We start from the raw sequence: 18,188 nt of genomic DNA, 5'->3' as shown, positions 1-18,188 counted from the left end.
ATTGTGGACCCTAGTCCATTATAGGCAAACTGTTATTTTTATACCAAATTTAACCGATATTTGATTTTTTGATGCATGGTGTAGGTCTGATGATAGATGTTATGAATAAAAGATGGATTTTGCTCCAATACTTATAACATACGTGAAATTGTCCGAGGATTTCGAATATGACAACATTGAGACCAAAAAGTGCCGCTATGGCGGCCTACAGGGCAAAAACTAACGTTGTAAAATGTTTGTTCTAGAAAAATCGAAAAACTATGAGAAAAACTGCGATCGGCCAAAAAGTTATTTCCGTAGGCTTAATTAATTACCTATCTTTTGACCTATGCGAGTATGGGTGTTGGAGGCTGTTGCAAAAAGATATTAAGGTTTTAAAAAAATCCATTTTTGACAGTAATTTGCAAAAGCTAAGAGAAAAAGTCGAACCAATCCTGGATGTCTATGGCACATTTTGAAGTGCTTCAAAAGACCTTTCGAATGCATCTAAGAGAGTTGGAATTGATGAAGTTTGACGGAAATGCGAGCAATTTTAAGATTTTTTAGGTTTTTTGGACCTCAAACTTCAAAGCCCATTTTACCCCACTTCCCTTTGTCGTAGAGGGCTCATATTTGGCATGAGTTCATCTCATGTATAGACAAACAAACGCTGAAAATTTCATCCAAATCGGAGCACCTCGATACGACCTATAGAACAAACCGAGCAATATTTACAAATACTGCCTCTTAATTACATAAATGGTTGACCGAAAATAAACAATAGATTTATTTACAGTTGCTGATAAAACAACGCATGTTTATTTAAAAAAAAGTTTTTTTATTGATTGATTATTATAAAATATCATTTCAAACTGCAATTATGATGCTTCAGTTAAGTACAATTAACTATAGTTTTGATTAGTTATAAATTCTTACGGCTTCAGCTTTTTTTGGTACTTTTAACATGAAAACAGCTATTTATACTCATAATTCAAAAAATATGCGTTTAGGTTGATAAAAACAAGCATTTATTGTATGTTTCAGAGAAACTTTTGCTTGGATACACAGTTTTCTTCATTTTTGGAAAAGTTTGGATTTTAGTTTTCCTATATTCCCCTAATTTTTGCTCAAAAATGGCAGTTCTTCGTTATATTTAGTTAAGATCCTTAAACTTACATTATTTCAACTTGCTGAAGTTAAATAATCAGTCAAAAATGATTGGCTGGTTAATTCAATCATAAAATATAAATGCAGTTTTGTTGTGAAAATGCTAGTGGCCATGGCTGATTTCAGATGTCGAACTCAAAACACTTATTTTGGTGAAAAGGATAATTCAATGTCAGTCAACATTGTTTTAAATGATGCTGAACATGCCAAATAAAAGATTTGTAGACAACAATACGCTTGAAATTGTGATTTCATTGAATTTTTCATCAAAAACCCTTGAGAGGGTCCACTAATGGATAACGTACCCTACGTTACTTTTTTCATACAATCGGCAGATTTTCCATACCAAAATTTTTGTAATTTAAATACGCAACTTTTGGTACCCTAACATGTATAGGTCATCGCTGAAATTTTCAAGTTATCGCTGTTTTAGTGAAAAAAGGCGATTTTTTTTCCCGTTGTCGTCATTTTCCCATTTTTGGCGCCACGTCTAAACCCAGTTTTTATTTTCAAAAATCGTATCTTAGAGTATTCAAAACATAACTTCACCATTTTTTGATATTTTATGTAAAATTTTCCGAGGAATCAGGTAAAAATATTTTCAGACATAGGCTCTTTGGTTCCGAGACCTTCAAAACAACATTTTAAATTTTCATACGACCTTTTCAAATGTTAAGCTATATTTTTCAAACTTCTCACTATTTTTCCCAAATAGCCAAACTATTACTTTTCTTTTGCGTCTGACACAGCTAAAATCGGATGAAATGGCGTGGAGATATGATTTTTTGAATAAGTGGTTTTTGCAAAAATCGACGAAAATTGCCATTTTTCGGGCCACCCAAACACTTTTTTTTTTAAATTTATATTTATTCAAATTTCTTTTCCATGTACATTCATTCAGTTAAAATATGATTGAGTGTCCAATCACAAACGATGACTTTTCACCTCAATTTTAAATACTAGCAACTTTCATTTATTCATGAAATATTGTAGCTTTCGCTATTCAGTGATTTCAAATGTAGGAGGTCCTACATATACAAAAGGGAAAAGGGATACCTTAAAACTAACTTATAAACTATATAAAGAGCGGATCAATGCAGCTGAAGACTGCAATGATTTTTGTCGAAATGCATCAATTATCTTATTGGACATAACATCCAAAGTGTCAACTTCGGCTAATTGATGAAGTTCACTGGTGCTGAACCAGGGAGGAAGTTTCAGAATCATTTTCAGAATTTTGTTCTGAATCCTCTGAAGTTTTTTCTTCCTGGTTAAGCAACAGCTTGTCCAGATCGGCACAGCATAAAGCATGGCAGGTCTGAAAATTTGTTTATAAATTAACAGTTTATTCTTGAGACAAAGTCTAGAATTCCTGTTTATAAGGGGATACAAACATTTAATATATTTGTTACATTTAACCTGGATACTTTCAATGTGATCCTTGTAAGTAAGGTTTTTGTCAAAAGCAAGTCCAAGATATTTCACTTGATCCTCCCACTTTAACTTTACCTCATTCATCTTTATAATGTGATGACTTTTTGGTTTAAGAAAATCAGCCCTTGGTTTGTGAGGGAAAATAATAAGTTGAGTTTTTGCAGCATTTGGAGTAATTTTCCATTCTTTCAAATAAGAATTGAAAATATCCAAGCTTTTTTTTGTAATCTTCTTGTGATGACACGAAGGCTTCTACCCTTGGCGGAGATGCTTGTATCATCAGCAAAAAAGTGATTTCTGACATCCTGGGGGCAAATCAGGCAAGTCAGAAGTAAAAATATTGTATAAAATTGGACCCAAAATGCTTCCTTGAGGGACGCCGGCACGTACAGGTAGTTGATCAGATTTGCTATTCTGATAACATACCTGCAGAGTACGATCCGTCAAATAATTTTGAATAATTTTCACGATATAAATCGGAAAATTAAACCTTTTTAATTTCGCAATCAAACCTTTATGCCAAACACTGTCAAATGCCTTTTCTATGTCTAGAAGAGCAGCGCCAGTAGAATAGCCCTCAGTTTTGTTGCTTCGAATTAAATTTGAAACTCTCAACAACTGATGAGTAGTTGAATGCCCAAGGCGAAATCCAAACTGCTCATCAGCGAAAATTGAATTTTCATTAATGTGCGTCATCATTCTATTAAGAATTATTCTTTCGAATAATTTACTAATAGATGAAAGCAAACTAATGGGCCGATAGCTTGAGGCTTCAGCAGGATTTTTATCCTGCCACCCAAACACTGCGTAAGTCACCCTAATAGCCAAACAAAAAATACGGGTCTTATTATTTCCGCCAAGGAACAATCGAACACCCCCCCCCCTCCCCTTTCCTCCGCTCCTATAAATTGTCCAGGTCGTTTATGGATGGTCCCTTTGAAAATAAAAGAATTAAATTTTTGGTAAATTTTATTAGAGTGTTACAAAAAATTGCAAACAAGGCTTGGCGGTTCAATCAGTTCCACTGAAATTTTGTTCACATGATTACTCGACAAAGATATACTTGACAGTCATAAAATAAAGAGCACCAAATAATTGAAATTTAATGGCATTAAAATAAATACTCGAGCATCATTTTTCCCCTGTTTTCCAACCTCCCGAAAGCAAATAAATTGGCACTCGATCAAAAATCATGACGACAAGAGATGAGGTGTTTTATAAATAAACCCGGGTGTAGTACATTTGTACGGTTCATCGGATGTGGTTAAAATGTATAATTTCCACCTGGCCTTCAAAATATCGAACACGTACCCCGGTGACGCGGAATGCTGAACTCGGACCGGGTCGCTCCGTGACGATCCGACATCATCATCATCATAATGTGGGGGCTCTGGTCAAATTATGTGTGAAAAGTATCAACAACAACAACAACAATCGTGGACAATAAATGGAACGACGCGGCTCATTTTCGATAAACCCGATAAGCCTATCGTGCGTAACACTGATTAAGTTCTTTCCCTCTACTTTTCGGTGATGATGCTCGTACAGGTGTATTGTATAAAGGTGTTGTAGATTGAGTTCAGTGCAATGTACCCGTGGATAAGCAAAAGGTAAACAAACCGTAAATTACTGTGGACAATCCCGAACTCTTGTCACCGATACGATGATCATTATGACAATCGATTGAACAGTGGGAAAACCCGATGATTTGATAGCCGAACAAAAGTTACTTGTTTATAATGACATTCTTCACACGTGATTCATATAACTGATTTAAGTATAATTTTTCGAAACTAGTGCTGAAAAGTTAGATTTTTCAGCACACTAATAGGGGAACAGCATCTATTTCCAGCGTCCCTCTAATGTTGCTATATCAGCACTTTGACATTCAATTACAACTTATTTAAAGGGTTTTAACTGAAATCGAGTGGTTGGTTTTTATTTATTAACTTTATTTATTTATTTAGTGATTAATAGATCAATAATAAGTGAGCAAGCAAGTTTCAAACAACTTGTTTTGCAAAACTTTTGATAGAAACTTGTTTGCTCACTTCTTATTGATCTATTGAAAATCAGCAAATGAGATGGAGTTAGGAGCGATTGCTTAACCTGCCAAACATACGAGAATTTTCCCTATATGCTGCAATAGTCGTTTATGCAAAAACTATCAAGAAGAAGATTTTTTCAGCGCGAGTCGTACATTTAAGACTAGTGCTAAAATAGTAGTTTATGCAACAAGTTGCAAAAAGAAGATTTTTTCAGCACGAGTCGTACATTTATCCAACGAGGTTTACCGAGTTAGATAAATACGACGAATGCTGAAAAATTCAAGTTTTGCAACAAGTTGCTTACAACATTTGCAATTCCGAAAAACGCTTCTTGAATGGAATTTTATGTCAAACATTCATGCGTTTAGTAAATTCACCGTTCAAAACAAAAAAATATTTAAAAATGTTACTTTTCGATAATAGTGTTGAATAGTTCAACTTTTCAGCACCCATTTCAGTGCTGAAAAGTAGAACAATTCAGTGCTGAAAAGAAGACCTTTTCAGCACTAGTATTGAAAGGTATTAATTTTCCTTTCTGTTATTTTTGGTAGGGAAAAGTAGGCCGTTTCGTTTCTCCAGAAGGACAGGAAAAGTTGACAGTTTTACAGCGGAATTGCAAAAAATAAATGGTTGCAACGAGTTCCATACAACATAAGTAACAATTCCGAAAAACACCATTTGAAAGAATTTTAAATCAATTGTTGAATGAAAATGACATACATTTCAATTAACATAAAAAACATAAATTAAAAGTAAAGATTTTTCAGCTCTCAAAACCTATCCATTTTCTGTCCAGCTAAATTTGCCAATTTTCACTATCCGATGCCTGACAGCCCTTGAGAAGCGCGAATTTCCCTTTGGTCAGAAGCCCACAGGTCCCGGTATTGACATATAATTAGCTCCCACACAATCTAACCGCAGATATAATTATGATTTATTTGTAATTATTTCCCAGTTTTAATTTTATTTTAATTAAATTGAATTTTATTATTTGCCAGGTGCAAATACGTGACGATGTACAAACACACACACTCACACACACGCACGATTGTGGATTATTGTCCCCCTTGGGCAAATCAAATCATCGCCACCAGGTCTGGCTTGGCCTGGCGGAGTCCTGTGGCAGCTGACATACGCGCGTACATCCCTTTTGCCAGCCAACCAGTTAGCGAATCCACGTGTGTGATGAACGCACGCGGGTGGGGTGTGTTGTTTGTACATCAACACTTTAATCAGCGAGTGTGTGTGTGTGTTTGAGAGAGATGACCGCGGGTTTCCTCCGATGGAGCTTGGGAATGAGGTCTCCATTAGTGGCCACCGGGGAGGGTGCATGAGATGACTGGGGGAGAGGGGGTTGGAGAGAGATCCGTGTCCTGTGTTTACTCATCACACGTGGTAGTTTCTCTCATTTGGTAATTTGTTTATCAATTTGTATTCCAATTTAGCTTATTCAAAACAAACTGGAAAATGTTCGATGTTCCGACCGAGTAAAAAAAAAACCTCCGCCAAATTAAACTGTAAAATCAAATGAATGGCTTTATAAAAAAAAAACCTTTTTATTTAAATATGTAATGGGCGGTTTTATAAAACATACAAAAATTCTTGGATAATTCTATATTGAGAAAATGTGTAAAAGATTTCAAACAGTAAAACTAAATGTGTGCTAACTGTAAACAGTTTTTATGTTCCACTAATAACAAGAGAGTCAAATCAAGTGACAATTTTGAAGCGAAACCGACTTGCTTACAAATGACCTGCAGTTTCCCCAGCGAATGGCACTAGCAAAATTGCAGTTCCCAGCACTCCGTACAAACGGAGTGCCATATATTTATTGTGGAACTTGGCACTTGAAGAGAAGAGGTATAAAATAAAGCTGAAAAGCCTCACCTATTGCACCTTTTCCTATCTCCTGCCTAGTGCAAACGGAACGGTACTTTGTTATTAGGGATCATCGATCTCCCAACGTGTAGTCTGAGCCAATTGCCGTCATGATATTTCAGGGAAAGGTGTCGGTCATACCCCATCATACGCTGGACCAGCGTTGTTAGACCCCGACTCTGCGGCACTCGCGTGTGATACTATCGGCTGGTTCTCGCTGGGTGAGATTTGCCGATTGGGCTGCCAGATAAAGATGTAAATGGCGGTTTCCAACGCTGATTGCCGTTGAACGCCTTTTGGTCTGGTAGGAGACCGTAGGAATCAAACATGCAGCTTTTCTTTCACGTACCGTAAAAGATTAATCACAAGGGATTTGCGAGGCGTGAAGATTAGTCTTTTTGTGAAAGTATCTGGGTAACAGTGACAGCATACGTGGAAACAGTATCGTGGGCTGCATCGCAAAGGGTACATTGCTAGATTTAAAACTAAGTCGATACTTTTTGAGTAGTCGGAATGGTAATCAGTTAATGTCGGCGTCTTTTAAGGCTTTGGATGGAGTCTGAGATGAAGTCGGATTATTTTCATCAATTTTGCATAACAAATGATTCACGTTCAGAAGACTATATCGGGGTCGCTAGATTTTCAAAATACAGGTCAGAATTGTAGTTCATAGAAAAAAAAAATGATTGTAATATTCATCAGGAAATGGTGACAGATTTTGTGTCGCAAAAAATGTGTAATTTTACATTAAGAATTGATGAATATTGGTCAGTTTTTGATGAATATTCATCAGGTTCACACTTTAACACATTTTATTATTGAATGTTACTCAAAAAAAGGTTATTTTCAACCTACAAAATTTTCAATCTTCCAAAGGTCAACTTGTTTTTTTGCAGTGTTGTTTCCCAAGTAATATTTTTTTTCCAGGAGTTCTACAAGAGCTCTTCAAGATAGCTACAGCATAGTAGTTTGGACCGTGGTAGAATAAAATTCTCTTCAAAACTTCTTTAGGAGTTTGGAAGAGTACTTGAAGAGAATTTTATCCTACCGCGGTCCAAACTGCTATGCTGTAGAGCTCTTGTAGAACTCCTGGGAAAAAATGTTACTTGGGTTCATTGTCTTTTGATTGTTGAGCTTAAACAAGTATGATCCCTAAACTACGCTAAAGTGATTCCATTTTTGTCTTCCTCACTGAGGTAAGGCTATAATCCTGCTCGAAAATTGAACTTTTGAAAAACAGCTCGTAGACCTATATTCATGTATACCTATCGACTCAGAATCGAAAACTGAACAAATGTCTGTGTGTGTGTGTGTGTGTGTGTGTGTGTGTGTGTGTGTGTGTGTGTGTGTGTGTATGTATGTATGTGTTCAAAATTCTTGCCAAGTTTTCTCAGCACTGGCTGGACTGATTTTGATCAAACCGGTTGCATTCGACTTGGTTTAGGGTCCCATACATCGCTAATGAATTGTTTGAAGTTTCGATAAGTAGTTCAAAAGTTATATATAAAAATGTGATTTCACATTTATCCGGATCTCACTTATATGCATGAAAACTATGTCCGGATCCATCATCCAACCCATCGTTGGTTAGGTAATCAAAAGACCTTTCCAACGATTCCAAAACATTGAAGATCTGGCAACCCTGTCTCGAGATATGTCCACTTAAGTAATATTTATGTACTTTTTGGGAGCCGAATCTCACTTAAATGTATGTAAACTATGTCCGGATCCACCATCCGACCCATCGTTGGTAAGGTTTTCAAAAAACCTTTCCAACGAGTCTGAAACATTGAAGATCTGGCAACCCTGTCTCGAGATATGGCCACATAAGTGATATTGATGCACTTTTTTGAAGCCGGATCCCACTTAAATGTTTGTAAACTATGTCCGGATCCACCATCCGACCCATAGTTGGTTAGGTTATCAAAAAACCTTTCCAACGAGTCCAAAACATTGAAGATCTGGCAACCCTGTCTCAAGATATGATTACTTAAGTTATATGTGTGTACGTGTTTTTCTGGATCTAAAAAAATAGCTGGAATATATGTCCAAACCACTCATATTACCCATTGTTGGTAAAAAATGAGGAAGGCATCAACCACGTAGGTGGATTAAGTTAGTTTTTTAAATCCAAGATGGTGGCCTTGGCGGTGATAAAATGTAGAAAAAAATGCTTTTTGTTATTTAGAAGGGAATCTACTATTAAAATTTGACTAAAACAGGGTCACACAACTCCAATTTGATGTTAAAAAAATCAAATCAAATTATTCGCTCTACAGCATTGCCTTGGCGTTCTCGATTGCGAGATTCCTAATCAAAACTAGGTGTCCGAAGGCTTGATTGTTGAGACAATTGCAAACCTCTTTTTACACCTTAGCTTCCCATCCACAATCCGGGATTCGAACTGTCGACCTTTGGATTGTGAGTCCAGTTGCCTACCAGCGACTCCACCGAGGCAGGACCCAGGGAGACGACTTCTACACCTGGACTGAACTAACGACTTAACATCTAGGGCCAACGTTTACTTCAGGCAAATCTCGTCTTGAAAAATGCCACCGGAATCTTCTGGGAGGCCAACTGGGTGAGAGGAAATCACGCTTACCCCTTAACCACGAGTCCCGGCCCGGTTAAAAACAAGAAAATGAAATAAAACGATTTGTTTAAATTGTACGTGCTTTTCCGGTTATAAAGTAATAAATCATATAGGAAGGATTTTCCAGATTCAATTAAATATTCAGTTACTCACCTCTTGTTGTATTCTGCTCGTGTCTAAAACTGTAAATCTTATCAATGGCTCAGCCACTGAGCGTACGATATTTTAAGCCTGGATTAATCCGATTCAATAACCAACGCTTCCAAAATTCCAAATTGCAATTCAATAAATCGATCACAATTACTTAATCATAAAAGATAAGATACAAATAAACGGTATGGCGTAACTGTCTGAAATGTGGTGCTTATCTTTGGCACGGTATACATTAAGGACAGTCCGCTGCAGAGTTCAGTTTAGTTTCAACTTTCGGTACGCAATGATACCTCTTAAAATAATATTGCTGCTCGCAGTAGCAGCTTCAAGCCATACCGGGCTTGCCCACCCGAGAAATCTGGACTTGGGCAGTTTGCCCGATTTGATGAATTTTGAGGATCGGTACAAGGCGCTGGAAGAAGCTCACGTGGAAAGCGACGAGAGAAATCCTATTGAAACTCCGTACCGATTGCCGGGAAACGTGATTCCTTTTCACTACTGGGTTCAGCTAGAATCTAGCATCCACGCAGGAGATCGTGCTTTCAAGGGAAAAGTTGATCTGTACTTTAATGTGAGTTCCCCGACGAGACGCGTGTACGTGCACAACCGAGGACTAGATTTGGAAAAGGCCGAGCTGTACATTTACGGAGCTGGTGCGGAGCCGGAAAAGATTTTGCTGGACTGGCCGCGATATGAGTTTGACTATCGGCGCGAGTTTATCATTTTCTCGTCCCGGATCAATCTGATTCCCGGAGTGTCTTACATTCTGTGTTTGGAATTTGAGGGAAATTTACGGCTTGACCAGGATGGTTTCTACGTGGCGACCTACCAGGACGATCAGGGTGAAGAACGGTACTATGCGGTGACGCAGTTCCAGGCCATCAGCGCAAGAACCGCGTTCCCGTGCTTTGATGAACCGGCGCTGAAGGTGACAATCGATCTGGAGCTGATTCACAGCCAAAGTTACAGCGCGGTGTCGAACATGCCCGTTTCGGAGGAGTTTCTACGCAGTGATGGTTTCCAGCTGACTCGCTTCCAACGAACTCCGGTTATGTCGGTTTACCTGATGGCGTTTATGATTTCGGATTTTGAGTACCGTGAGGAGGGAACTCAGCGCATATTTGCTCGTCCGAATGCAATCGATGAGACGGAGTTTGCTCTCGCTGCGGGAGTGGCCACGCTGCAGGCGTTCGACGAGTACACCGGAATTCCGTACAGCACTTACATGCCGAAGATGGACCAGGTCGCGGTGACGGATTTTTCCGCTGGTGCTATGGAAAACTGGGGACTTTGCAAGTATCAGTATGTGGTATTGTCTTGAAAGTGAAGGTTGTTACAGATTAACTAGTGATTGATTTACAGGGAGCAGTACTTGCTGGATGATCCGGAGAAGACAACGTTCCGTACACGTACGTTTATCGCTACGATAATCGCTCACGAGTACGCTCATCAGTGGTTCGGAAATAAGGTGACTACCGAATGGTGGAGTTATCTGTGGTTGAACGAGGGATTCGCAACGTTCTATGAGTTCTACGCAGCGAATCTTGCAGCTCCTCATATGGAGTACTTTGAGATGTTTAACTTGAACGTTGTTCATTGGGCGCTGTACGCCGATGGACAGGAAGGGACGCGTCCGATGAGTTACAGCAGAGGAGCAACAAATAGCCTGATCGGTAGTTTGTTTGATAGCGTTGCCTATGATAAGGCCGGATCGGTAGTGAACATGTTCCGTGGAGTTCTGGGTGATGATGCTTGGAGGGAAATGTTGCAGATCTACCTGAGCGGGAACGGTCTACAGTCTGTAAATCCGACACTGTTGGCTAATGCAATGGAGCAAGTGGCTGATGACTTGGACATCTTGCCGGATGGAGTTTCAATGGCTGATTTCGTCAATAGCTGGACCGAACAGGCCGGCTATCCGGTCCTAAATGTTCGTAGGAATTATGTTTCAAACGAGATCATCATCTCTCAGGAACGATACTTTAACGATTTTATTGAAGCTAACGGTCAGCAGACATGGATCGTACCGTACAATCTGGTCAATCAATCATTTGCTGATTTCAACGACTTATCATGGATCTGGCTTACTGGTAGAGCCGTTCGACTTTCGACCAACGTGCAGGACGACCGCTGGGTTATCGTCAACAAGCGCCAGGTTGGCTTTTATCGCGTAAATTACGATGTGCGTAACTGGTATCTCATCATCGACGCACTAGTCCAGAACTGGGCCAGCGTACACCGGCTAAATCGTGCTCAGCTGTTGGACGATTCGTTCGAGCTCGCCCGCTCTAATCGTCTTGATATGGAAGTGTGTCTAGACTTGATGGAGTATTTACGTGACGAGCTGGAATATCCACCCTGGACGGCCGCCAGCTCAATTTTGAGCTATTTCCACAATCGCGTTCGTGGAACCGAGCAATACGACGGCTTCGCACGATTTGTGCACACAATCATTGCACGTGTCTACGGCACTCTAGAGATTGATTCCGTCGGAGACGAGGAATCAAACCTGCACAAATATCTGAAGCAAACCATCTCGACCTGGGCTTGTTCGACGGGACAGGAAGATTGCTTGACTCGTACGCGTAATTTGCTCCAGGAAACTGCCGAGTCCGAAGGCACTGTACACCCAGATATTGCTGCCGTAACGTACTGCTATGGTCTGCGGGACTCTACCAAGCGAACGTTTGTGTTTGTGTATGATCTTCTGAAGACTTCGACGAATAAGGCGCATCGAAACCTTCTGATTGATTCGTTGGGATGTTCGAATGATCAGGAAGAGCTCCGAGCATTCCTGTACACTGCCGTCGGTGGAGATATTCAGGTGAATTTCACTATGGCTGAGCGTAGGAGAATTCTTAGCGCCGTTGCCGCAGGAAGTCGTGATGGGGTTGATGCTTTGATTGATTTCCTCGTTGATGCTTATGGATATGTCATCTCGTGAGTTGTAATATGTTTACTGCTGTTCAATTCTTAAACCCAGTTTTCTTCCAGAATTCTTGGACAGAATACAATGTATACTGCACTTCGGAATATTGCCTCCAGGACGAACAACGAAGCCGAACTAGAAAGGGTAGATACAACTTAATAAAATCTCTTCCAATACATTGACTTTAAACCCCTCACCATCTAGCTGGAGTTCCTCATCGAAACGCTAGGTCCCCGGTTTTCCCAGACCGAAGTCAATCGGGCTCGAGAAACCGCCGCTCGTAACCTGGAGTGGCCATCGACCCGGGAAGGATTAATCGTGGCAAGCTTCCTGGAGAACCACTACCCGGCGGAGACCGTGTCAACTGTGTAATTTCAACTGCTAATCATTTAGCCGTAATAAAAAATACCGAATTGTCGATTGTTGGTAGCACACACAAAAGTCATTTATCTTTATGGAGCACTTTGGGTTTCAATTTTATGATCACCAGAGTCCTGCGGAATCGTTGAGACCCCATTAACTGGAATCGATATCGTCGAGGCGCGTCTTTAGCATTTTGCCATATTTAAATTATCACTTTGGACGCAACAGCGGTCATCGGGTGAGCGCTAGGCTTAGCGAACACAAACAAGTACTTAAAGTTTAATGACTTGCTGTAAATGATTTTTAAAGACACTCGGGCAGGTTTTTCTTTTAATTTCCAAGATGAAACGATTAGTGCATACCACCCTGCCTGGAGCTGTGTGCGGGATGGGTGGGCCTTCCAGGTGTGTTTCAGTTTTTTTTAGTTATTTAATTTTCTTTTCATTTTGATTGCAATGTTGCGTTACGCTTCGCTGGTTAACGAAACGAGCAAGCATGGCAGAGCGGTGGATGAACTTACAAATGGAGGAGCACTGAGTTAAACGAACACTGTTGCTGGTAACGTATTAAGAGACAGTAAGTTTCCCTTAACTATTTTGATTTTTTGCTGCATGCCAGTTACTATGGAGCCAACAAATCAGTTATAAATTAACTGTAGCATTAGTGACGGTTGTAAATATTTACTTACCCAAGTAGCAAATAAAACATCGCTTTTTATTGTTTTTGTCGATCAATAGCTCCACTAGCGTTATTATACGTTATTTATTGAACAAGTGGCTTAAAAATTGGTCAATTGTTCACATTTTGATCAAAAAACCATTATTCAACATGGTTGTGTTGTAACACAAATGCCAAATCTAGCAACGGATTACGAATAGTTAATTTCGAAGTTTATTCTGACTTATATGAAACATGCTTGTAGAACTCGAAAAGCAAAATGACATTTGCAGACATGATGTTTCATTTCAGTTTGCTAAACATGATAACATAGTAAACAAGTTGTTTAACTGTAGTATGCAAAAATCAAAAAAAAAAAATCAAACCATCCACATTAACGACCCCCGGGTCCTTTCATTTCAGTTTGCTAAACATGATAACATAGTAAACAAGTTGTTTAACTGTAGTATGCAAAAATCAAAAAAAAAAAAAATCAAACCATCCACATTAACGACCCCCGGGTCCTTTCATTTCAGTTTGCTAAACATGATAACATAGTAAACAAGTTGTTCATGTGTAGTATGCAAAAATCAAAAAAAAAATACCATTCACATTAACGACCCCCGGGTCTTTTGTGATCTCTATTGCAAGTTTCTGCTCGAACCCAGGAGTCCGAAGGCTTGAATGGAGAGCAGGGCCGTGTACAAGGGGGGGGGTTTTAGGGGTTTAACCCCCCCCTGGCAAATTAAGTTAGTTACACCCCATGCGCCCATCGGCCCGAAGGGCCGATTTTTTTTTAGCTATGTTGCTAAAATGCCTAATAGATTTTTTTTTTCAAATCGATATGAAAAATTTGACTGGAGGCGCCCCTATGACTAAAACATTTTTATGAAAATTATGATAATTTAATTGGAGGCGCCCCTAAGACTTATTTTTTTTCAATACGAATATTTGACTGGAGGCGCCTCTACGTCTTAAAAAAATCATGCAAATTCTCGAAATGAAATATTGAATGGAGGCGCCCCTACGACTTAAAAAAAATCATATTAACTTTTTTATAAAAATTGACTGGAGGCGCCCTTATGACTTGAAAAATCATGAAAATTCTCGATATAAAAAATTTGACTGGAGGCGCCCCTATGACTACCACATTTTTATGAAAGTTTAACTGGACGCGACCCTTAGACTTAATTATTTTCAATACGAATATGCAATATAAAAATATGACTGGAGGCGCCCCTACGTCTTAAAAAAATCATGCAAATTCTCGAAATGAAATATTGAATGGAGGCGCCCCTACGACTTTATAAAAATCATATTAATTTTATTATAATTGACTGGAGGCGCCCTTATGACTTGAAAAAACCATGAAAATTCTCGATATAAAAAAATTGACTGGAGGCGCCCCTATGACTACCACATTTTTATAAAAATTTAACTGAACGCGCCCCTTAGACTTAATTTCTTTCAATACAAATATGCAATATAAAAATTTGACTGTAGGCGCCCCTACGACTGTAAAAAAAATCATACAAATTTTGTTATGAAAATTTGACTCTTATTACTTAAAAAAATCATGCAAATTCTCGATATGTAAAAAATTTGACTGAAGGCGCCCCTATGACTAAAACATTTTTATGAAAATTATGAAAATTTAACTAGAGGCGACCCTAAGACTTATTTTTTTTTCAATACGAATATGCAATATAAAAAATTGACTGGAAGCGCCCTTACGACTTAAAAAAATCATGCAAATTCTCGATATGAAAAATTAAATATAGGCGCCCATACGACTTTAAAAAATCATACAAATTTTGTTATGAAAATTTGACTGGAGGCACCCTTATGACTTAAAAAATCTTGCAAATTATCGATATGAAAATTTGACTGCAGGCGCCCCTATGACTAAAACCTTTTCATGAAAATTATAAAAAATTTAATTGGAGGCGCCCCTAAGACTTAATTTTTTTCAGTACGAATATGCAATATAAAAATTTGACTGGAGGCGCCTCTACGTCTTAAAAAAATCATGAAAATTTAACTGGAGGCCTACGACTTATTTTTTTTTAAATAAAAGTTCACAATATAGAAACTTGACTGGAGGTCCCTTTTAACTTAAAAATATCATGCAAATTCTCCATATGAAATATTGAATGGAGGCGCCCCTACGACATTAAAAAAATATATTAATTATATTTTAAAAAATGACTGAAGGCGCCCTTATGACTTGAAAAAAACATGAAAATTCTCGATATTAAAATTTGGTTGTAGGCGCCTCTATGACAAAAACATTTTTATGAAAATTCTTGATATGAAAATTGAATTGGAGGCGCCCCTACGACTTAAAAAAATCATGCAAATTCACGATATAAAAAATTGAATGGAGGCTCCCCTACGACTTCAAAAAATTCATACATTCTCGATATGAAAAATTTTACTGGAGACGCCCCTATGACTAAAAATTTTTTATGAAAATTATGAAAATTTTACTGGAGGCGCCCCTACGATTTAATTTTTTCCAATTCAAATTCTCAATATAAAATTTTGACTGGAGACGCCCTAACGACTTAAAAAAATCAGGCCAACTTTCGATATGAAAAAATGAATGGAGGCTCTCTTTTGACTCAAAAAAAATCATACAAATTCTTTTTATGAAAATGTGACCTACGATAATTATGAATGAAACATTTTTATGAAAATTCTCAATACGAAAATTTAACTGGAGGCGCCACTACGACCTAATTTTTTTTAAACATATTCTCTACATTAAAAATTTGACTGGAGGCACCCCTACGACTTAAAAATATCATGCAAATTTTGGATATGAAAATTGACTGAAGCACCCTATGAATTATTTTTTTAAATATGTATTTAAAAAAATAATGTTAATGTAAAAATATGACTGAAGACGCCTCTACGACTTTAAAGGCATATTCTCGATATGGCAACTTGGACTGAGGCGCCCTTATGACTTAAAAAAATCATACAAATTCTTATTATGAAAATTCAACTTGTGACTTAAATTTTTAGAACAAATCTTCAATACCAAAAATTTGACAGAAGGCGCCCTACGACTTCATCATGAATCATGATGATTTTCGCTATGAAAAATTTAATGGATGCGTGACTACGACTTTAAAAAATCATACAATTTCTTACTATGAAAATTGACTGGAGGCGCCCCATGACTAAAACTTTTTATGAAAATTATGAAAATTTAATTGGAGGCGCCACTACGACTTTTAAAAATCATACAAATTTTTATGAAAATTTGACTGGAGGCGCCCTTATGACTAAAAAAATCATGCAAATTCTCGATATGAACATTTTGATTTGAGGCGCCCCTACGACTTAAAAAATCATGCAAATTCTCGATATGGAAAATGGAATGGGGCGCCCTATGACGTAAACATTTTTATGTAAATTCTCAATATGTAAGTTTTACTGGAGGCGCCCTTATGAGTGGGGAAAAAATTGGTAAAAATATTGAAAAAAGTTGAATAATCAGTGCCCAAATCAGCTTAAAAATGATAAAAATATTTTAAACATAAGATTTTACTGGAACCGCTATTATGACAAAATTAAAACATTCAACAAAAAAGTTTGACTATCGACGCCCCTCTAGCAACATAAAGACTGTTTAATAAGAGCAAAACAAAGTTTGGCGTACGGTAACATAAAAATAAAAATTCTGTTTAGCGTTCTAGCTACAACAACTTTTGCGCCGGTTGGCAAACTTTGTTTGACTAATTTTGAATAGTCTTTATAGCTTGAGGAGCGCCGATAGTCAAATAATTTTATCAACAAAACGCCGCTGGTAAAATCCTATTTTTAAAATATTTATCTTTGATCTTTTTTATGTTGCTCTACTTTTTTCATTTTTTTTTATTTTGTCATGAGGCCACCTCTAGTGAAATTTTATTTTCAAAAAGGTAATCAAATTGTTTTATTTAAAAAAATTATTTCATCACAAGGCGCAACTTTTTATCATTTTTATGTTGCTTAAGCTAACTTTTTTTTGATTATTTTTTTTACGTGTTGTGAAACTTTCTTTGAAATCTAATTTTCAAAATATTTTCATCATTTCTATGGTGCTATTCAGGCGTTGATAGTATTTTTTTTAATATGTTAATTATTTTATCATTTTTTAAATTTTGTTTATGAGAGAGGTGCCTTTTCGGAACATTTTCTGGGGTAAATCGAAATATATCTTTGTTTCCTGTAGCAATTTTGTTACTTTTTATCGATTTTCTAGGACGTTTCTTCAGAAAAGTCAAGGAATCGATAGAAATATGTTCAAAATTATCTTTTTTAATTTTTTATACTCAAAAAATCTGTTACAAATGTTTGACCCAAAAATGAAGTTTCTTATCTAATTTTTCAGATTTTCAGAAAATTCCGTCCAAAGATACAAAATTTCATACGTTTACATACCCATTCCAGCCCTCAAAATTGTATGGAGACTTGCATGAAAAACAAATGATGCAAAATTGCTTCTTTTGACATAGGGAATGCAAAGAAAAGTCGATTGAAAACCAGTAGTTTCCGAGTTATGATCAGTTGAACACTTTCAGTTTATCCAGCTACAACCCAACCCCACCTCTAGGCGGGGTTCGATCTAATAATTCGCCAAAAATCTTTTTTTACCAATTTTCGACCTTTAAAAAGCATTGGAAAGGTGAACTCTTAAAATTTGTTTTTTTAGGGTTGAACGTGTGACTTGTGTGGGTCTCGTGGCGCAGGGGTAGCGGCTTCGGCTGCCGATCCCGATGATGCTATGAGACGCGAGTTCGATTCCCGCCTTATCCACTGAGCTTCTATCGGATGGTGAAGTAAAAACGTCGGTCCCGGTTTCTCCTGTCTCGTCAGAGGCGCTGGAGCAGAAATCCCACGTTAGAGGAAGGCCATGCCCCGGGGGGCGTAGTGCCAATAGTTTAGTTTAGTTTAGTGTGACTTGTTTTATTTGACTTTACCAATGTAAATTTTT

General features: G+C 37.7%; 1 protein-coding gene across 1 annotated transcript; it reads left to right on the top strand.

The window, feature by feature from the left end:
* Positions 1–9,497: 9,497 nt before the first annotated feature.
* On the top strand, positions 9,498–12,626 carry LOC6035524 (aminopeptidase N). The gene is made up of 4 exons (XM_038249265.1): positions 9,498–10,554; positions 10,615–12,192; positions 12,247–12,325; positions 12,386–12,626. Exons 1-4 carry the CDS (start codon positions 9,536–9,538, stop codon positions 12,551–12,553), a joined length of 2,844 nt encoding a protein of 947 aa, XP_038105193.1. The 5' UTR covers positions 9,498–9,535; the 3' UTR covers positions 12,554–12,626.
* Positions 12,627–18,188: the final 5,562 nt, after the last annotated feature.

Source organism: Culex quinquefasciatus, chromosome 1 (assembly GCF_015732765.1).
Source record: "Culex quinquefasciatus strain JHB chromosome 1, VPISU_Cqui_1.0_pri_paternal, whole genome shotgun sequence".
Taxonomy (NCBI): Eukaryota; Metazoa; Arthropoda; class Insecta; order Diptera; family Culicidae; genus Culex; species Culex quinquefasciatus.
This window is presented reverse-complemented; position numbering and strand designations above follow the sequence as displayed.

Excerpts from the sequence above, each read along its gene's own strand:
- LOC6035524 (XM_038249265.1), top strand. The coding sequence starts at position 9,536 with ATGATACCTCTTAAAATAATATTGCTGCTCGCAGTAGCAGCTTCAAGC. Across the intron at positions 12,193-12,246 it reads GCTTATGGATATGTCATCTC|AATTCTTGGACAGAATACAA; the intron begins GTGAGTTGTAAT and ends GTTTTCTTCCAG. Across the intron at positions 12,326-12,385 it reads ACGAAGCCGAACTAGAAAGG|CTGGAGTTCCTCATCGAAAC; the intron begins GTAGATACAACT and ends CTCACCATCTAG.